Source organism: Brachyhypopomus gauderio, chromosome 1 (genome assembly GCF_052324685.1).
Source record: "Brachyhypopomus gauderio isolate BG-103 chromosome 1, BGAUD_0.2, whole genome shotgun sequence".
Lineage (NCBI taxonomy): Eukaryota > Metazoa > Chordata > Actinopteri > Gymnotiformes > Hypopomidae > Brachyhypopomus > Brachyhypopomus gauderio.
The window spans coordinates 36111512-36134011 of record NC_135211.1 but is presented as its reverse complement, the minus strand read 5'-3'; the positions used below and the strand labels follow the sequence as shown (position 1 = coordinate 36134011).

Here is a 22500-nt window from a genome sequence, read left to right as displayed (position 1 = left end):
CGCCGCCGTCTCTCCTGACCTCATCTATCGGACGGCCCGAGACAAGAGAGAGAGGGAGAGAGGGCGAGAGATGAGGTAAGTGGGTATATTTTATTTATTGATTTTATGTTCTGTGTCTGCTGATGGTAAAATAAGTGGAGGAACAAATTGCTTCATAGATTTGAAATTCTGCCTATTTACAGATTTGCTCTCAGCGGCACAATGGAAACCATTTTGCATTATTGTTGTGCTGTTACCATTACAGAGACGCACACAGGCACAAACAAGCTCACATGAACTGTGCACACAGCAAGCAGCGCTAGCAGTGGTTTTGTTGTCCCTAAACTACAGCAGCTTAATTGGGGCTAAGTTCTGCTTTTGACCAGGCTCTGTTTAGCTGCTCATGACATTTTCCCATACACTGTGTTTTGCTCTAAGCAATTTTGCTTCCAGATGCTTGATGTGATATGAATTTATGTTATGCTCAAAATGCTCCAGGCTAAATTATGATTTTTGGCCTATTTATTACCAGTAGATCTTGCTGTATGGAATTTCAACTGTGGTATGATCTCAATTAGCATATTTCCCATGGTGCCTTGCAAGTACTCACTCTTTGAGTTATGTGATTGGTCCATGGCGAGGTGCAGTTGCTCATGTCGGGCCCCTTTGGGTCCCAGTAGCCCATCATGCAGGTAAACGTTGCCACACCTGAAAGACCAAGAATATAACAATACCACATCCATACTCACACATCACTGCGTTTGATAAATACAAAAACACACAAACAATTAAGCAAAGCAGCTGAGCAAAGCAGCACCTCTGTCAGCATCTTACCTATAGTGCCAGATGGGCACGGTTGCTTAGCGACCTGTCCCTGGTGAGTCTGTGGCCAGGAGATTTCGGCAGCGAGGCGGGACGCACAGTAGTCGGTGGCAACCGGCGTCCGGGGCGATGGAGGCGGCCGAGTCACCACCTCTAGGAGGAAGTTGTTGTTGTTGTCGTTGCTGCGGCGGGGTGGGGCCACGGTGGTGGTGGTGGTGGTGGTGGTGGTGGTGAGTGGCAGGCGGTGGGTGCCCGTGTAAGGATGCGGGCGAGAGGTGGAGGTGCGTACGGGCGGAAGCGGATCAGGAAGAAGAACGGAGGAGGGAGAGTCTGATGGAGAGAGAGAGAGAGAGAGAGAGAGAGAGAAAGATGAGGAGAGGGGGGGAGAGAGAGAGATGAGGAGAGAGAAAGGAAGTATTGAGGAGAGGGTGAGAAAGAAAAAGAGATAGGAGGAGACAGAAAGAGAGTGATGAGGAGAGGGGGAGAGGGAGAGAGAGAGAGAGAGAGAGAGTGTGTGTCAGAGAGAGTCAGAGATTGAGTCAGAGAAAGTGGGAGTGAGAGAGACAGTCGGGGAGAGAGAGAGATTCAGGGATTGAGTCAAAGAGAGAAAGAGTGATATGGAAGAAACGGAGTCACAGAGAGTCATGAATAAAGAGTGAGAGAGGTGGAGATATAAAGACAGGCATATAGGGGAAAAGAAAGAAAGAGAGAAAGGTACAGGGGGAAATGGGGGAGGAAGAGAGAGATCAATTGTCAAGTGTCAAACAAGCGAAAAACAGAAACAACCATGTTTAGAGTTCAGGTGGGTGGGACACAGTGGGGAATGGAAGCACTCTGCCAGGCTTTTCAGAACAAGCTTCAGGCCAGAACCATGTTACTGCTAAAAAATAGAGACATCCTCCTGCCTGTCCTCCATTTAAGTGTCAAAGCACTTCTCTCCCTCTCCCTCCCTCCCTCCCTCCCTCCCTCCCTCCCTTTCCCCCTGCAGTTTCAGGAATGACTGAGTGAGCCAGGTGCCTGGAAAGGAAAGAGTGTGTGGGTGTGTGTGTGTGTGTGAGTGTGTGTGTGTGTGTGTGTGTGTGTGTGTGTGTGTGTGTGTGTGTGTGTGTGTGTGTGTGTGTGTGTGTGTGTGTGTGTGTGTGTGTGTGTGTGTGTGTGTGTGTGTGTGTGTGCGTGCGTATGCGTATGTGTCCTGCACAACATTGGGGAGTATGTGTGTTTGACAGACCAGCATCATAAGAGCAGGGACTATACAGAGACAAAGATAAATGGTGTTTAAACAGGACCTTACCTCTCCACTCCCACCCCTCCCCCTCCCCTCCAACCCCTTACACACTCATATACACACACACACACACACACACACACACACACACACACACACACACACACACACACACACACACACACAAAGACACGCTCACACACCTTAGAGCAACAGAGAGGATGACAGTGGTTTATTGACATAGTTTGAGCAGGAAATATTAGAAGTGACATGGGATGTAGAATTTCATCCTTTCAAGGATAAGCTAGACTAAACAGTCCTAGTGGAGTTATGGCTAACCCATCCACATGTCCATACACACACCGCATCTTAAAGCAGGACTTTCGCAGAAATAACAAGATCTCATGAGGATCTATTCCCACTCTGAAGTCCAATCAATTTCAACGTGTAAATAGAAAACTCGGAGATAGTGAGATAAATAAAGAATATCCAGCCATTCCTCTACAGGGCTTCCACTAGAGAAATAGCCAGACAAGGTGTTAAGTGGCTGGTGGCAGCGACTGTCTGGGGTAGCATAGTTCTGGAGGGCTGAGAGTTATGACAGGTCAGGAGCGTGTTTGAAAGTGTATGTGAGTGTGTGTGTGTGTGTGTGTGTGTGTGTGTGTGTGTGTGTGTGTGTGTGTGTGTGTGTGTGTGTGTGTGTGTGTGTGTGTGTGTGTGTGTGTGCCCGTGTGTGGGAGAAGCAAAAAAAGAAGCCAGACTGCAACCAGTGCTGGAGAAAAAAACAGTATCACTTTAGAAAGATAGAAAACCAAACTCTCATTTTCCCCTCTCTCTCTCTCTGTCTCTCTTTCCCTCTCTCTCTCTCTCTCTCTCTCTCTCTCTCTCTCTCTCTCTCTCTCTGTCTCTTATGCACTCACTCGCTCTTGTTGTATTGTTTGTTTGGGCAGGTGAAAAACCTGGTTGCCACAGTGACAGGTTGAAAGGGGGATCAGGAATGAGTGTAAAAAGTAGAGAAGGTGGGGTGTGGAGAGGCAGGAAGAGACTGAATGTCAGCCATTTATTTATTTATTTACTGCGGATATCTATCAAATTTGGACTTACAATGAAAAAATGTCAACAGGCTTATGTCCGGTGCTTTGTAGTGACAGGGACAATTGCATGAGTCCTATGGCAGAACATGTTATCATACCCACTATCATACAGGTTATCATACCCACTATCATACAGGTTATCATACCCACTATCATACCCACTATCATACAGGTTATCATACCCACTATCATACCCACTATCATACAAGTTATCATACCCACTATCATACCCACTATCATACAAGTTATCATACCCACTATCATACCCACTATCATACAAGTTATCATACCCACTATCATACCCACTATCATACAGGTTATCATACCCACTATCATACAAGTTATCATACCCACTATCATACAGGTTATCATACCCACTATCATATTGGCTACCATAACCACTATCATACCCCCTATCATACCCACTATCATACATGTTATCATACCCCCTATCATACAGGTTATCATACCCACTATCATACAGGTTATCATACCCACTATCATACCCCCTATCATACAGTCTATCATACCCACTATCATACAGGCTATCATACCCACTATCATACCCACTATCATACATGTTATCATACTCACTATCATACAGGTTATCATACCCACTATCATACATGTTATCATACCCACTATCATACAGGTTATCATACCCACTATCATACAGGTTATCATACCCACTATCATACCCACTATCATACCCACTATCATACAGGTTATCATACCCACTATCATACATGTTATCATACCCACTATCATACAAGTTATCATACCCACTATCATACAGTCTATCATACCCACTATCATACCCCCTATCATACAGGTTATCATACCCACTATCATACAGGTTATCATACCCACTATCATATTGGCTACCATAACCACTATCAAACCCACTACCATAACCACTATCATACCCCCTATCATACAGGTTATCATACCCCCTATCATACAGGTTATCATACCCACTATCATATTGGCTACCATAACCACTATCATACCCCCTATCATACCCACTATCATACAGTCTATCATACCCAATATCATAACCACTATCATACCCCCTATCATACCCTCTATCATACCCACTATCATACAGTCTATCATACCCAATATCATAACCACTATCACACCCACTATCACACAGGTTATCATACCCATTATCATACCCTCTATCATACAGTATATCATACAGTCTATCATATCCCCATCATACCATCTTGTAATTGAGTAGAAACAGTGAAAAATTCCAGCTGGAGATCCAGCTAACAAATAAGTCAGGTGATATGTTGTTCATCTTTAACATATCAGACACAAACAAAAAATGTTAGGTATTCAAAATAAAATAACTGGGGGCATTTACATGCTAAACATCTCCATTTAAATGAGTGATCACACCACTGAACACATCATTAACACACCAGCTACGCCTTATATGATTATGATTTTACAGCCATTAAAGTATTACTGTTCCTCCTTGTAATTGTTATGGTTTAGGGACTTTCAGAGGGAAACTGTATTCAGTTTGACAGCGCATGAACAGAAGCCCGAGCTCTGAGTCATGGGCACAGAGCTCTCGCTGAGCTGCTTACAGTAACACAAAAGCAGGAAGCAACTGATTTAGCAACATCACGCCGCATTTGCCCCTGCAACCGCCCCCACCACACCCCCACTGAGAATCAGGGCGCAGCAACACCCCGATAACTGACAAACGCTCTTGTCCAATTGTGAGGCAACGTTCCACATGGCGTCAGGAAAAGGGACGGTACTTCCTGCTTTGAAGCGCTCCAACTAAAACAACCCGGCCAGCTCACTGGGTCAGTCTTCTTTTTAATTTGTTAAAATCATATACGGTTGTCGTGTTTGATTATCCACAATGCACTATGCAAACCTTCGTGTTGGGGAGGCTGTTGAGGTCATAACAACGAGGGATGAAGCTCACAGATGGAGCGTGTCGTAAAAGGCAAAGGGCAAGAATGATCCTTCTTCCTCCTGGCACGAGTATTGGGGTTTAACCTGATCGATGGCGTGGTTCATAAGCTCCCCATCAATACAGCATATTGGATTTCACAATGCAGTTAAAACTAGAACAGCAAAATTAAAGTGCTGATAATAAATATTTTTCAAAAATCAGCCAAGTTGAAAGAAAGTATATGTTTAAGGTTACATTTAAAGTCGAAAGGAAAGAAATAGGCGTCCATTATACCAATTAGCTCTGATTAGCTTGCGACTAAATGTCACAGCAATATGACCTGAGGCGTCTACAAACCACCACTTAAGTGTTATAAAGTGGCCAGAAGCAGAATAAATGGAATGCCCCTATAACGGTCTTAAGGAGGAGATGGTTCTCCTTCATTAGGCAGTATTCCTGTCCAAAGCGGCAGCTTATTATGAAGATGTACTGAGCCAACATTCAGCTCTCATCTCCACACGATGCTACCCCTCCTCTTACTCTCTTTCCCTCTCTCTCTCCCTTTCTCCCCCCCCCTCTCTCTCTACCTTTCTCTCTCTCTCATCCTCCATTCTCTCCCGTGCTCTCGATCAGTGGTAAATGCACTGGTGATTTTAAAGGGCCGCTGTGTGAAATGAAAGCGTTTCCTGTTTCTATTCCTGTAGCCGTCTGTGTGAAGAGCTACTGAAGCACAACTCCGAGCAGTAGAGCATTCTACGGTAACTAATCTCACTTTCTCTCTCTCTCTCTCTCTCTCTCTCTCTCTCTCTCACACACACACACACACACACACACACACACACACACACACACACACACACACTACAGCCATTAAACCCTGTGCCCGGCCTTTCATCTCTGGTCCAATCTCTCCATCTCTCCTTGCTCTCCCCTCTGCTTGCCTGTCTGCTCCACTCCTGCATGTCTCAAGATTGCCATCTCCATTTTACAACCCACTCAAACCCAATGGGAGTGGAGATAGAGGGCAGTATATGTGTGTGTGCGTGTGTGTGCGTGTGTGTGTGCGTGTGTGTGTGTGTGTGTGTGTGTGTGTGTGCGTGCGTGTGTGTTTATATGTGTGTGTTAATGCTTACACATGTGCTTCCACAAGAAAAAGAAACTTCACTGGTGGGTCATCAAAGGAAGTCTCGTTCCTCACTTCATCTAGTGTGACACGGCTGACTGGTCAAAGTTCGTTTCCCTTCCATTGCGATGAACAGGTTTAAGGGCACAGTGACTCACCACTAAATGGCATCCGTTCTTTGAAGCTTGTTTCGTTTCCTCTGTCTTATGGACTGGAAAGAGTTTTAAAAAGCAATACACACAGAATCCCAGAGCCTCGGCCCCAACAGCCCGGACCCGACGTGGCTAACATCTCCCTGATGCAGACAGCGTGACAATAGTCGGCCTCTAGTTTTACGCCTGACAAAAAGTTGCGGGCGTCCAGTCCAAATCTGACCAATCACGTACCACCATTGATCGTGAGGCATGAGTGCTGGTTTCCATCTGCTCCGCTCTTTGATTTCTCTTGTTGTCCGGGTGGCCGTTGGAGGACATGACTCACTTATCCAAGCTGGAATGTCACATCACCAAGCCGGACTTTTAAACTATTTTCGAAAGCTTTTTTGAATGCAGCTGTAAGACGACAGTATGAAAACCACACCGAGAGCTAACAACTAAACATTAGCACCTTGATATATCAGCATATAGAGTGAGGGTCGCACATGGTCAGGAGGTTACATGATGTGCACTGAGCACGCTGTGACCTACTCATCATTTGAACATGAGGAAAAGAGCTTGTGGAAACTGGGAAGGAAACTGAAGTTATCAGTCAGCATTTATGTGGATAAAAGGCTGAGGTAGGCTTGTTTTGTTTTTGATGACTGCAGCTTGGGGAAACCTTGTGTGGGCATTGACTATACATAGTAGTTATTTCTCCCAGGATGGATCATTATGAAGTGTAGAAATTGTTTCTTTGGTCATATGATCTAATCCTCTGCTCCAACCAGACTTTATGGCCTGAAGAAGATTTGGTTTTCCTAGATTTCCATGAGAAGTCACACTTTGTTCCCGCTGTCTCTGGCACGATTCTGTCTGAAAATGGAATGCTAAAATCAACCTGACTGCAGGCATGTAAGTGGAATACATGGGAAGACAGATCTTCCTGGGCTCTTTAAACAAACACAGCCCTGTAAAATATGCCTTTGCCCACACAGGACTGGAAACAATGTCACCTTGCTGATTGGGACCAATCAGGATTCACTGTCATGGCAACAGTCTTCAGAATCCGGGAAACCTGGAGTCTGCAAGAGACTTTGGTGCGGTTTTCAGGCTGCCAAGCTGACACTGTATATGTCATATATACAGTTCTGGAAAAACATTAAGAGACCACTGCAAAATGATCGGTTTCTCTGGTTTTACTATTTATAGGTATATGTTTGAGTACAATTAAAATGTTTGTTGTATTTTGTAAACTGCTGACAACATTCCTCCCAAATTCCAAATAAAATATTATAATTAAGAGAAAATAAAAAATTTGTAGAAAATAACAAAAATAGATGCTGTTTTCGGACATCAAATAATTAGACGAAATAAGTTCATATTCATTTCGAAACAACACAACACTGATGTTTTAACCTAGTAAGAGTTCAGAAACCAGTATTTTGTGGAATAATTTAGGGATTTTCAATCACAGCCTTCATGCATCTCTGCGTGCTCTCTAGCAGTCGTTTGCCTTGCTCGTTAAGTAAGATTTGGTTCAGGTGATCACCTAATCAGCGCCTCGTTAAGTAGAACGAAGCGTGTCTGGGTGAAAATTTCACTGACACAGGAAAGAAATGGCTGCCATGAAGGTGAATATTGGGAGTGGTCTCTTGGAGCGCTGCATATGCTGTTTCTAATAATAAATAAATATATCTGTACACACTCAGTACCAATTTTATTAATTAATTTGAAACACCTTGCCTCTAATTTATAATTATGTGAGAATGTGAGAAAAATCACAAGGAATTCAGACTGCAGCATCTACTGGTTGCTAGTGATTGATGACAAATAACATCTACCCAACGAACGCTTGTAAATCGAACGGCACAATTGAAGAGGCAGACAGAGGCATCCGCAGCAACGAGATGCTAATGGAGAGGGAGGGGGAAGTGGTGGCCCCGCCTCCCACTTTCCCGCGGCTCTTATCAGTAACCGCAGCACAGGTCTCCTTGGTGAGGTTACTGGCGCAATTCTATCCTATCAGATCTACATGGAGAGACCACGGCACACTCATCCATCTCTCACGTCAACAAGACCACGAGTACGCATGGGCATGCTCGCATGGGGCCCCCGCTCCCGCCCTGGAAGGGAGCGCTTCCTGTTAGCGCGGGCTAGCCCAGAGCCCTCGTCTTGGAGCGTGTGTGCAGACCTAGGTGGGGGTGACACCGCAACCAAAGGGGTGGAATATCCACAACTGCCACACTGCAGCGATGGACCCTCATATTGCAATATATGTGCCTCTTAATGTGCCTTGCAATATATGCAAAGCAGATTGGTGAACCTTTGACATTAAAGATTAAAGATTAGCCTGTGCTTTTTTGGCCAGAAGTGGTTTATACGAGCTCTGTGATGTATCAAAGCACACACGCACAAAGCGTGCGTCAGGGGGCAGGTCACCATGCTCACAGTGCACAATAAATAAAGAAGTAATTTGTTAGAGGCTCATTTGCATATTGCTGCCTCCTGCAATATCAAAATTGCGATGGCCAGTATCACCATAATGATTAACAGGCCAAATTTAAGCACTTAATATTTTGTCTTGTATTTTTTGAAGCCTGCCAGTGTGTGTGTGTGTGTGTGTGTGTGTGTGTGTGTGTGTGTGTATGTGTGTGTGTGTGTGTGTGTGTGTGTGTGTCCATGTGCACTTTGCTCCTGATTGATCTGTGTGTGGGACTCCCTGCCGACAGCGGCAGGTGCATCCTTGTACGTGCAGATCGGTTTAAATAAAGTTTTCCCCTTGTGCTGTGCAGTGTAATTGGCAGTAGTGAGAGTTCTAACATAGTGAAAGACATGCTCTCATTTAATAAAGCACAATAGAACTCCATTCTTGTCTAAGGGAGCACACAGGCTATTCCGCTTAACACACCCTCAGTGCCTATCTCAGCAGATTACATTACTATCAGACCTGCAAGGAAGAGTTTAAAAGTTTTTGTGCGTGTGTGTGTGTGTATGTGTGTGTGTGGGTGTGTGTGTGTGTGTGTGCGCGCACGTACGTGCGTGCATGAGGGAGAGATAGGGAGAGTGTCTGCTGAGTGCATGTTTAAAGTAAAGGATATTAAATTCCTATCAATTTTTTGAAGACATATAGAACATTATCTTTAAATGAGAGGGAGGGGTCAGTGAAAGAGTGTCTGTTTCTCTGTTGGTGTATGTGCATCACATAGAGGTTTCTCTCTGTGTTTCTAAGTGTACATGATTAGAAAAAGCCCAACAAATTAAATTCCAGTCACTCGTTTAACTGACCCTTTCAAAGTGTAAATGTGTAAGCGTGAAGAGAAGATAGAAAAGAGACATGAAGATGGAGACTGACAGAGAGAGTAAGAGAGAAGGAGCACACTTAAGCAGGGTCAATTTAACCCCCTGCTCACATTCTCACTCTGTTACTGCTCACTTTGTCTGTTTTTCTTTTCTCGTCCCTGTTGGATGAGCCGACAGATGCACGACCACTTGCAACGGCAGCCAACCTGGCCATGATGTGACAGCGTAGTCTGTCCGCGCATACTGGCCACACCTGCGTGCCAGTGGGACGGAGCCGGAGCAGCCAAATGAGTCCCGAGGGTTTGGGGGGTGTCTACGATACGATGTGTCTATGATACGATATGTCTATGGTATGATATGTCTACAATATGAAATGTCTATGATATGAAATGTCTCAGATACAATGTGTCTCTGATACAATGTGTCTCTGATACAATGTGTCTCCGATACAATGTGTCTCCGAAACTATGTCCTATAGACGATACGATATGTCTGCGATACGATTCTTCTGTGATATATGGAGTTCCTCAGGGAGCAATTCTGGTGCCAGCGAAGGAAGGAGAAAGCCTACCAGAACATGTTCAAATGCACCCACGCCCAAAGGTGGAGGACCCCACACCCACACCCTCCACCCTTGCCCACCCCTCCTGCCCACCACCCCCTCTCCGTGCTGTGCTTCAAAGAGTTATTGTGTTTGTGTTCTGGACTTGCACAGGTGAGCTACGGGGTCAAGTTTTAAATATTTATGAAACGCTACTCAGGCTGGTCTAATTAAAAACGAAAAACGCACAAAGCTGGCGTGGTTATATCCATCCTCTCTTTGATATGACTATTAGAGGTGCTCTGATCTGCTATAGTGGGAAAACTCCCATTCTAATCACACGCATACATGCACATGCAATGCAGCTTTGATCTGCAGGATACTAATGCGCGAGTATGGTCATTAAACAAGAGGTTATGAAGACGTGCATGCCCACAGGCTCCAGCCTCTGGAGTTTCAAACCAAGGTGAACTGGAGTTTTTTCCCTAAAGCACAAGGCCAACCAGCACTTTTTACATTCTCCAATCTAACACACAAAGGCTCCAAATTTATACTCATGTTCCAGTTAGTTTGTAACACTCATTATGAATAACTTCTGGGTTATTGACTGTTTTTGCCAGATCACGATTGTCCTTTTTTCGTTGTTGCAAAAGCTGAAGTATAAACATGTTCACATTTTGTCAGTCACACTTGGGGACCAGTGATCGATAATTGAGTCAGTAATCACCTAAGCCATGTTAGACGCATTTAAAATGCATTAATATGCTACACTGAGTGGCCACTTCATTAAGAACACCTACTCCAGAGCTAATAGTCTGCCTTCATTTTATAGTCAATTGTAATCCACCACTCCTGGTACGGACATTTGTATATAATGTTTACGTAAACACTGATTTTAATACAGGTCAGGCATTAAAGACTCCACTGGAAACCCTGTCAAGTCACTGTCAGTCAATTGACCTATAGAGTAGATATGCCTAATGTAGCATTTGCATCACATTTGCATCAAATCAAATAATGCTATTATAAAATCTCATATTTAGCCCATAATGAAACTGGAAACCAGTATAAGGCAGTAGCTTTCAACAGGCACTCACCGAAACCCAGGCGATTGTCGTTGTTGCCGAAGTCCAGCGAGTACCTGACGACGTGATAGTTGTTCCAGACGTAGAGCAGGTTGTCGCGTGGGTTGTAGTCGACGGCGGTGATGTACTGGTACGAGTTGGGGAAGGGCACGTTGATGTGCGTCTCTCGACTCCGTTCTGTGCTGTACATGTAGTCTATCTTGTTTCCCGAGGCCTCGTTGTCGTCATCTACGTAGACGCTGCGCACCACGTAGAGCATACCGCAGATCATGAAGGCGTTCGACGCCGAGCGCTTGTCGTACGTGGTGTCCCATGAGCCCTCGATCCGCAGCGTATAGGGGTTGAGCTGGCTCACCACCATGCGCCCGTTGTTCTGCTCAGTGGCATAGATGACCCACAGGCCGTTCTCGTCCACGGCCAGGTCGATGTCAGACTTCCCACCCCAGCGGTATGGTGACGTGTCGTGGTAGTTGGCGTTGGCGATGATGGCCTCACCGCTCTTGATGCGTGTGCGTAAATCGAACTTGACGATGTTGCGTGTGCGCTCCTTGTTGAAGAAGAGCGCGCCATCGTACACCACGAAACCCGTGCCGTCCACGCGATGCGGCAGCTTGTAGGTGGTGGTGGGCCGACCAGCGATGAAGTCCTCTTTGCTGGAGTACTCGGTCAGCGTGTCCGTGCGGTATGGCGTCCAGGGCATGTAGTAGATCTTGTTGGACGACTGTAGGGGGTCCTTGCACCACGAGCCAGACTGGTGATCTGACTCAAAGAGGTGTTCACTCTGATACACGCCCCTTAGAATTCCAGGACAGAGGAAAACTGCGACAGAGAAAAAGTCAGACAAAAGAGCACTAAACCCAAATCTGAATAGAAGAAATGCACTGTCGACAATCAAATAATCTCTAATTAATTTAAGTGTGAGGATGAAGAGAGAAGAAGAGAAGAGAGAAGCTTTACATTTAATGTATGATTTAATGCCGTCTGATTATCTGATCATATATTTGTGAGGTTCATCATTCCACTAGTCTTCCTGGAGAGTCTGATTTCAATGTGATAAATTCAGTCTGTGACTGGGGGGTGTCAGTAGGTGCATTTCACCTTGAATAATCTTAACCTTGTTGCTCCCAGTATGTTATAAGTGAGGACAGGTATAGTTTATATGGAAATCATGCCTAATTGGTTTAGGTTACTGACTAATAAAGTTTAAAATGATATAAATTCTGAGAAAGCTCCTAACCTCCTATTAAAGGGCGATTTGAAGTGGGTCCTAGAAATAAAGTCTAGGGCTCATTTCAAATCCTGAAAGATTCTTTAATGTCTTCAAAAGCTGTGAACATTGCTGAGTGAGTGCATTTTTGCAGTCAAGGCCAGGTCTAGTTCAGTCACTTTAAAAGCCACTGACAAGAGTGGCATTTGAGTTATGTAAACAAACCTGTTTTTTTTTTTTTGGAGGGGGGCTGTGGGTGTGGGAATGGGGGGGTGTGGGAGTGAGGGTGCGTGGCAATGGGGGGGCGGGGGGGGTGGTATTGGCAGCATCTTGACTGCAAATTCATTTCTAATAAATTTATGCCCTGTGTGTACTTGTATATGGGTGAGTGTGTATGTGTGTTTGGGCACACTTGAGCAAGACATATTTCCCACACTGAGTTCTCCCACGCTTTGATTTATGATGGTATTCCGGGAAGGCACACACACACACACACACACACACACACACACACACACACACACACACACACACACACCTGAGAAAAAGAGCACAGAATACACACACACACACACAAACACAGACGAATGATCACATGATCATACGGAATGTGCGCCATGGCAACTGTCCATTCCTATGGTTCAGTTCCCAGAGTAGGGGACGTCCTCATGGGAAGTGAAGCTGGCATCTAACTGCACACTATTACTGCACGTTTCCTTTTATTGTTTCACACGTATCACGTCTCCCCTCTGTGTTAGTACAGAGACGTCGCTGTGCCTTTAATAAACTTCAGGGGGAAGGAATAATTCTTTTCTCTGCACTAGTATGGAAGGTTGAATTGTGCTATGTGTGAACAAGGTCAAAGTAAAGTCCGTCAACAGGAAGGATATTAGATTTCTTCTGTGTGCCGAGGCCGTTTGAAATGTCTTTCTTCATTCCGTCCCCTAATGTCTTTCATTATGTTAGAATGAAAACTCGCCCTGAAATATTGTTCTCTTCGACCAAAAATGAATTGAGGATGTTGTAAACATCACTTTTATTACTTATCTACTTACTATTACCATTTTATATTCTGAAAACTGACTGCAACATGGCCCATTCGAAATGATAAAGTTTACTTTAGACTTTACTTTAGACACGCCAATACATATAATTACTGCTCACCTCTCATTTGCCATGCACTACTGATCATGTGATACATTGGCTCATTATTAGATAAATGCTACTGACAGTCAATCAAAACGCCAGCTCCTCTGATTGGTTGACCTCACTCCAGGTTCATTTGAGAGGAATTACAATGGAAAACATCAATTTCACACTCTGATTTGAAACCCTGCATGATATGCTACACTGAAATGTTTGTTCAAAACAAGATTTAGTGCAATATGTGATAAATGTATTACTGGCACAGAGTATTGGCAATAAAAAAATAAATACCCGAGACAGCAAGAGATAGAGAAGAATGAAATAAAAAGAAAGAAAAAGAAAAGTAGATAGAGTGAGAGTGAGCTACTGAGTAAAATAGAGGTTTAATTCAGTGAGTATACTGTTGATGCGAGATCAGGTTTCACCTCCTCATTTCTAATATAAACCATTATGGGCTACTGATCCCCAATCAGTCCTTAGTATCGAATAACGCAGAAAGAGGCAGATGGTGAATTACGTACTTAAACTGCATTAAAGTAATGGACCTACCTCTCTGCTCCACTTCTGCATCCGCATTCACAATGAACGAATGAGAGAGACAGACACAGAGAGACAGAAACAGAAAGAGAGAGAGACAGAGAGAGATCAAACCATTAATGATGCAATAGCAAACCAATTTCATATTTATGTAATGTAAATCATATCTTATCTCAATTTCCTAAAATGGCGAAAACCCTGTTTATTTATTTTTCAATATATTCTGTTAACTGTACAGTAATAATTCCTGAAAAAAAGACTGTGCAAGCCAACAACCCAGTGCATAAAAGAGAGGACTTATTTTGTGATTCTTTTATGACTCCTTTATAACTTTCATGGGGTCACAATTTAAGCACTTAATTCTCTCCGAACATGAAACTATGTTCATGCAAGCATTCATAATATCATAGATACTCATGTGTGGAGAAAGCCATTGGACAATACCATGTAATACCATCCAGTTTAAGACTGCGACTGATGTTCAAATGGTGCCCTTCCAAAGACTTTGTACAGACCTACTGTCTCTCTAAAACTATACTCATTTCAAAGTGTTACATTGACTTACCGTGTTAGATTCTGAGGCTACATGAAGAGCTGAGTTTAAGTCAGACACCTGGTTCCATCTATGTGTGTGTGCCTCTGTATGTGTATGCGTGCGACTGTGTGTGTTGGTCTTTGTGAGAGAGGGAGTACACCTCCTCTCTATAAAAGATGTATGAGGATGAACTGTTAATGCATCACTCAATAAATCGTGTGTGTGTGTGTGTGTGTGTGTGTGTGTGTGTACGTGTGCATGCATGCGTGTGAGAGATTGCAGGAAATCTGATTTATCAGCAATTACTATGCTATACAGACTCACCCTATGCTACCTCCACACCCTCTTCTCACACACACACACACACACACACACACACACACACACACACACACACACACACACACAGTTTGGACAAGCAATTAAAGCACTTGCTTTTTGATGTTATGGTAGTAAACGTGTGATTAAATGAAACAGCATAAGTTTTAACTTTGCATTAAAACAATCACACAAAGAGGAAAGAGACAGCCATGACTGACTTTAAAAAATCAAGAGCAAAGGTCACGATTGACCTCATATAGTGTAGTTACACACGCAAACCAAACACCACATTAATACACAATTCAACATTTCATTACCCAAACCATTCTTAGAGTTACACTGCACAGTTACTGATAAGGCTATTTTTCTAACTTTATCCTAGGGTCCTAGATGTATATAAAGTGCACTTGCATGGCTGAATGAAGCAGAAGGCTTGTATTGAGGCCAAAGGCAGAGAGGCGGATTGGAACGCAGCCAACTGCTCCATCACGGGGGAGAAGGAAGAGCCAAAGAAGCTCCAGAAAACATTTGGAACACGCTCCCAGGGGTCTCTGGCACTGAGGTAATTAAATTACCTGTGTGTGTTTGTGAGTGTGTGTGCATGTGTGTGATGGAACTTCCTTTCTAATTATTAGCCTTGTGGAAAACAGTTTTATTTCTCTACCCCCCCCCCAATAATGTGTGATGTGTGCACTCACAAACACTCGCTCTTGTAATACTGTCTGTTTAAAAGGGGAGTTGTCCACTGAACTTAACGTCCTACAGTATGAAGGTCTAAAGTGTTGTAGTGTTGGGTCTCCCTCAGACCTTTTGGAACTGTTTTTAAAAGGTTTTCAAAAGTTGGAGAAAAGGCATTGTTATGGAGTTATGGAGGTACACAGACACTCAAATTCCCAAAAGCATGGCAGTGGTAGAAAGAACAGTGGAGATTTAGTCTTAGTCACTTATGAGCAAGTGACTCGTGTGTGTGTGTGTGTGTGTGTGTGTGTGTGTGTGTGTGTGTGTGTGTGTGTGTGTGTGTGTGTGTGTGTGTGTGTGTGTGTGTTGCGTCTGTTTGTGTCAAGGTCTTCCTGCTGCCAATACTCCAGTCAAACATTACTGACTCACTGTCACCGTTGCCACAGCTACCCTGAACCTGAACGCTAAAATCAGGAGAGCCGTCAGCTCGGTGTAAGGCCTTGTGCCTCTGACATGATTGACAGGCCAAGGGCAGCCGGCCCGGACAACAGCAGATGGACAGGCGCTTGCCGCCATTAACACAGCAACCACAGCTATCGTACATACGCCTGTCCTTGCGTCAGATTAGCGGTTTGCGGCTGCTAATGCTCTCTTACAATCTGTTTCAGTGTCAACAATGACTGCGGTGCTAACGGAAACGTAGCAAGTGCTACGTTTTCTCACAAGGCCACCCCTCCCTCACCCATCCCAGAAAAAATGGCGTCCGCAATCGACTGTAAGCAGCTCGCCGCAATGCCGCAGTCACAACATCGGCACGAGGAGGATACTGCAACCGAGAACTCAGGGAAGTGGTACGAACTCGAGTCGGCTGATGCGATTAGCCCTCGAATGGCAGTACGAAAGAAGAGAAGGTTGAGTTCCACTCATGGGATCAGCTGCTTGCATGCGAGGATATGTCAGATGCAGGTGACTGCACACGTATGTGCGAGTGAAAGCGAGAGAACGCAGATTGCCAAACATGCTAATATGATCGTGACTGAACGGGCAGAGGCCCGGGGGGGTGGCAAAGCTGTAATCGTTTGTCGGCTATGTTTAGCTCGCTAAAGGCAGATCTCAAGAACAAACCTTGTATTGATTTTGTTTTATGGACAAATATATGCTACCTTGTGTTTTTTTTTTCAATGAACATGCTTGGCGTGTGTGTGTGTGTGTGTGTGTGTGTGTGTGTGTGTCTGTGTCTGTGTCTGTGTCTGTGTGTCTGTGTGTGTGTGTGTGTGTGTGTGTGTGTGTGTGTGTGTGTGTGTGTGTGTGTGTGTGTGTGTGTTACTCACTGTATGGCACACACTCGTACTGCACCTCCAAGTACTTATATGTTCCAGGACATGGATCGGGAAAAACATCGGGGCCTGCTACGACCGCACACTGGGTCCTGTTATTACACCTGAGAGACAGGGAGAGAGAGAGAGAGAGAGGGAAAGGGAGAGAGAGAAGGAGGTAAAGAGAGAGAGAAGAGAGAGAGAATGGGTGGAAATAAAAGAGAGAGGTATTCTTTATCAAGTTCATTTTACATGTCAAATTAGACACACACGGCTGGATACAATAAAAAGAACACTACAGAAATACTGCCCTGTTACAACTAAACCTGCCTTTAAACGTAATAAAAGCACGCAAGACAACAGGGATCATGGAGTCCACTCATAACCCATGGAACACAAACACATGCCCCCAACAGACATGTATCATATACATCCACAGGTCTCTTAATCCACAGGCCCTGATGTAGGTTATATTAGTGTAAGAACTGTGGTGAAACACAGAGAGCAGGAACTGTCCAAACAGGAAAAACTGAAGCAGAAAAAGAGACAAAGAGAAAGACAGCGAGATTGGACATCCAGCTACTGTGCCATATAAGGCATTTATGTAGTGTGTGTGTGTGTGTGTGTGTGTGTGTGTGTGTGTGTGTGTGTGTGTGTGTGTGTGTGTGTGTGTGTATGCTTGAATGTGTGACAGAGAGACAGGCTGCATCTTATGGCTTGAATAAAATACACACTTACAAGATCTCATCTCATGCACGCAGACACAGAAATGGAAAAAAACCCATACTCGCACACGCAGGAATCTAAGAAGACTTAACGCTCAGCTATATCTCGCTCGCTCTCTCTCTCTCCGCAAGTTACCATGGAAACCTCCCAGTCCGATCCAGAGGGGTGCATCAAAATGCACAAACACACACACCACATACACACACACACACACTCTGTCTCTTCACATACATTCTCTCTCTCTCTCATGCATGCTCTCCAGTTTTCTAGCTACATTTCACAATATCAATGTCAGTGAGACAGGAGACAGCTGGCAGAGAGAGTCTACTTGAAACTGGGTGGTGTTGTGTGTGTTTGTGTGTTTGGGTGTGTGTGTGTGTGTGTGTGTGTGTGTGTGTGTGTGTGTGTGTGTGTGTGTGTGTGTGTGTGTGTGTGTGTATGTGTGGGTATGTGTGTGTGTGTGTGTGTGTGTGTGTGTGTGTGTGTGTGTGTGTGTGTGTGTGTGTGTGTGTGTGTGTGCGCGCCTGGGCGTGTGTGCATGCGTGTCTGTGTGCGCGCATGTGTGTGTCCATCAGAATCCAAGAGACAGTGTGGATGCGCGCGTGTGTGTTATAGAGGACACTAATTGGTGTGTTGAGTGAGTGTGACAGTCATACTCCCAGAGTGCCATAGGGCATCTCTGGTTTCCGGGGCGACGGCTCTCATGTGGCTGTGTGTGCTGTTCAGATATGACCTAATTTTGTGAGAATGAGGGATAGGGATAGATCTTTTTTGTGTGATTAGACAGGTATTTACAACTCGTGGAAAGTGTCTTCTTAATCTGTTACTTTTAACTGTGTCCTCTGTTAATCTTAATCTAAGACTTAATCTGTGACGCATACACAAACACACACACATATCATTTACTCTCCTCAGACCTGAAAAGCTTCTTTAGACAGGTTGCTAAGACAAGTCAACTGAGTGAAGTCGACAGTCATGAACCAGGGCAATGTGTGTGTGTGTGTGTGTGTGTGTGTGTGTGTGTGTGTGTGTGTGTGTGTGTGTGTGTGTGTAGTACTGTGTTCTCACACTGTCACCCATGGGAGTGAAAGGGCCTGGTCTCGCAGAACTTTATCTTGACTTTGAACTGATCTAACGTCTCACCAATTCACAAGGACAAAGTAAGGTTGCACCTGCCTATGTATGTGCACTATGTATATGCACACACAATACACACACACACACACACACACACACAGAACGATAGTGCTTGCCAACCCAGTCATCTTTAATCAGTTTAATAGAACAAGCAAAGACTAACCAAAATCTCCTAAAGAAGGTTAACCATTACCTCATACTGAAAACTGAAGAAAAATACACATTTTTAAAGCAGTGGACCAGTAAGTCCAGTTTGACTGCACACTTCCACACACACACACCAGCGGCTGTGCTTCGTCTTACAGGAAGAGACAAGCCCCACTTCATTTAAAACCACTATATTAGAACAAGCCCTTAGGCTGTTGTAGAGGTTGGTGGTTTTAATTCTAATTACCAGAATGTCACAGCCTGGAGATCTTGTAGGGTGCATATCCACATTTCTCACAAATATATTAAAGTTGTAAAAAGAGGTAACTGATGAAATACAGCAAGAAAAATGAAGGAGCAGTCACATCATTGACAGATGTACGCAGCTGCGTCTGGTCTGTAAGTGCACTGGACAGCACTACGTAACTCTAGCTAGGGGCGATTTAGCACGAGAACATGGTCACCAGCCACACCCACACCTATGTTCCAGACGACATCATTTCCTGCCTGCATCTAACACCTGATCCAGCCAGTGAGGGCTCCGGGAGAGAAGCGATTAGCCAGATTCAGCGGGTTACATGAGAGCTGGAAATAAACCCTGCAGATGATCTCTGCAGATCAACTCTGCAGCACAGTAGATCTCCTGCAGGGTTGGTTCAGTGGTCTCAGGTCGAAGGGGAGTGTCTTTCTGTTGATCACATTTTAATTGTCTTTTCTTATTGATTACAGCGTTGAACCAACTACCGGCGGCGCAAGATGACACACACACAGATGCGCGTGCACACACACATACACAAACAGACAGACACACACACACATCTGCTCGCTCAGACACACACGCATTCACACACCCCGCATACCCTGAGCAGAGAACAAATTAGCCCAGAGTGAAAAAAAATTGTAAAGGTCAGACAAAATGAGAGAGAAAGAGAGCAAGAGGGAGAGAGAGGGAGAAAGGAGGTAGAGAGAGAAAGAGATGAGGAGAGAGATGAGGTAGAGGGACAGACAGAGAAAGAGAGCACGATAGAGAGATGAGGTGGAGAATGATAAATGATGTGTGATGCCAACCGGCGTTTCTATAAAAAGCAGCGAGGCAAAGAGAGAAAGACGGAGGGAAGGAAAGCAGAAAAGCGTCGCGCCTCCCCTCTCCTCTCTTCTCCTCTCCCCTCTCCTCTCCTCTCCTCTCTTCTCTCCTCTCTTATCTCCTCCCTTCTCCCTTCTCCTCTCCCCTCTCCTCTCTTATCTCCTCTCCCCTCTCCTCTCCCCTCTCCTCTCTTATCTCCTCTCCCCTCTCCTCTCCCCTCTCCTCTCTTCTCTCCTATCTTATCTCCTCTCCCCTCTCCTCTCTTCTCTCCCATTTCCTCTCCCCTCCCCCTCCCCTCCCCTCTCCTCTCTTCTCTCCTCTCTTATCTTCTCTCCTCTCCCCTCTCCCCTCTCCTCTCCCTTCTCCCCTCCCCTCTCCTCTCTTCTCTCCTCTCTTCTCTCCTCTCCCCTTTCCTCTCCCCTCCCCCTCCCGTCTTATCTCCTCTCCCCTCTCCTCTTCTCTCCTCTCTCTCCCTGCTCCTCTCTGCCCTGTGCTCTCTCCTCTCTTCTTCTGCCCTCTCCTCCTCTCCACTCATCCTCTCTTCCTTTCCACTCTTCTCTCATTCTCTCTCCTCTTCTCTCCTTCTCTTCCCTCTCCTTTCACCTCCTCCCCCCCAAACCCCTCACCTCCTCTCCCTCTCTCCACACACAGTATTCCAACCACAGGAAGGACCCTTAGTGTCCATGGTTCAAATACACACTTGCCCTCAGCACTTTCTCTGCTCAGACATGAGGCCAGCGAGCTTTTTTTTAACCCCGTTAGAGGCTTCTGTCGAGCTGCTCCCCCAAGATAGTTGGTTGGTGAAGCGTCTTCGGGATTCTGGAGCATTTACCGCAAGTAGCAGGCACTTCCTGGAACGGCCCTGCAGAAGGAGCTACCTCACCCAATTCCTGTAGGACCCTCACACATTCTCAAAGGCCCCAAGGGGAGGACTCATGCAAACGCCCGTTTAATAATCTGACAGCATTCAAACGGGGGTCCGGCATGTGGCTCAAATTCCATGTATTTATATCTGAAGAGAAAATAGTAAGTGGGGCACATGTAGAAAGTTCAATCTGAAAGGGAAGTGTGAAAATCTGGAATAGGAGATATGATTTGATGGTCTGGACTACATGTGTCAGAGGAAGCATGTGTTCGCCCCCACCTTGCCAACCCGATAACTATGGTGTGATAGAGAGACCTCCAGCAAGATGGGAGGGAATGTTTTTTGGGTCAGTGTATTAGGGCTGGTGTGAGGGTGGAGCTTCTCACACCTGAGCAGACAGAAGGAATGTGCAGTCATTTTTTAATAGGAGTGTGTGTGTGTGTGTGTGTGTGTGTGTGTGTGTGTGTGTGTGTGTGTGTGTGTGTGTGTGTGTGTGTGTGTGTGTGTGCATGCATCCACGGTGAATGGACGAGTGTGAGTGTGAATTGTGAATGGTAATGAACTTTAGAGTGCTACTAATCTTGGCCATAGAGCCTTGCTAATTGGAGCTCACAATCTGGTCTACCCTGGAGCAGTGTGTGTGTGTGTGTGTGTGTGTGTGTGTGTGTGTGTGTGTGTGTGTGTGTGTGTGTGTGTGTGTGTATGTGTGAGTGTGATGGCAGCTGGCCACACACACAGGTGGTACTGTATATCATCCAACTCCAGGATTTAATGGTAATGATCCCTCAGTCATATACATCACACACACACACACACACGCACAAACGCACACATGCACACACATGGCTTGCATTGACAATCATGCTGTAATATATATATACAAAACACTATATACACACACACAAAACACATTGTATTGTACTTTCAATACACTTGTGTGTTGGCATATGGTTGACATGAGAAAACACAAACACACACACACACACACACACACACAAAACTCAAAACAACCCAAGGCAAGTGTTCTGTTCACCTGAAGCCCATGATCTTGTATGCATCGGGCAGGTAGCAGCGTGTGTTCTCCATCTGGGCGGGGTCCGAGTCACAGATCTTGTCATCTGTGCGGCCGTAGTTGGCGCTCTCGATCATGATGACATCAGTGCCAGGGCAACGCAGCTCTATGGGGTAGCTCTCACACGACAGCTCCCTCCGCACCACGGCCATGGGCACGGGAGCTCGGCTCCACACTACACACACACACACACACACACATACGTACACCCACACACACACACACACACACACACACACAAAGAAAGAAAGACATGAGAGTGAAAAGCAGAGACATAAAAGGCAGGTAATCACACGTCAGCTGCCTTATTACCATGTACTCCCATTGATCTGCCGCTCGGACTGCCTACATTATACATGCTTTCATTCCACTGCATTGAGCCACTCTGAAGGGACGGACCCTGCCAACCCTCACGCACGTCGCCACACCTGCTTTGTTTCACTGACGCAAATATTTTTGCTAATTGCTCTGCTGGTGCCAAAGTGAAATTTCATTGCATGCA

General features: G+C 45.2%; 1 protein-coding gene and 1 long non-coding RNA gene across 6 annotated transcripts in view; one reads left to right on the top strand and one right to left on the bottom strand.

The window, feature by feature from the left end:
* adgrl3.1 (adhesion G protein-coupled receptor L3.1) overlaps positions 1–22500 on the bottom strand; it is a 75954-nt gene that overhangs the window by 32363 nt on the left and 21091 nt on the right. For all 5 annotated transcript variants that reach the window (XM_077012547.1, XM_077012527.1, XM_077012555.1 and 2 more), the window contains 7 exons: positions 21960–22173; positions 16983–17092; positions 14130–14144; positions 11240–12046; positions 814–1131; positions 590–687; positions 1–24 (listed from right to left, as the gene is read on the bottom strand). The exon at positions 1–24 is cut by the window's left edge and continues 162 nt beyond it. In XM_077012547.1, coding sequence (XP_076868662.1) covers positions 1–24; positions 590–687; positions 814–1131; positions 11240–12046; positions 14130–14144; positions 16983–17092; positions 21960–22173 — 1586 coding nt within the window. The remainder of the gene's footprint in view (positions 25–589; positions 688–813; positions 1132–11239; positions 12047–14129; positions 14145–16982; positions 17093–21959; positions 22174–22500) is intronic.
* Positions 4842–7559, top strand: LOC143519320 (uncharacterized). The gene is made up of 4 exons (XR_013132411.1): positions 4842–4946; positions 5746–5799; positions 7090–7213; positions 7297–7559. It is a non-coding gene; the product is annotated as an uncharacterized LOC143519320 (long non-coding RNA).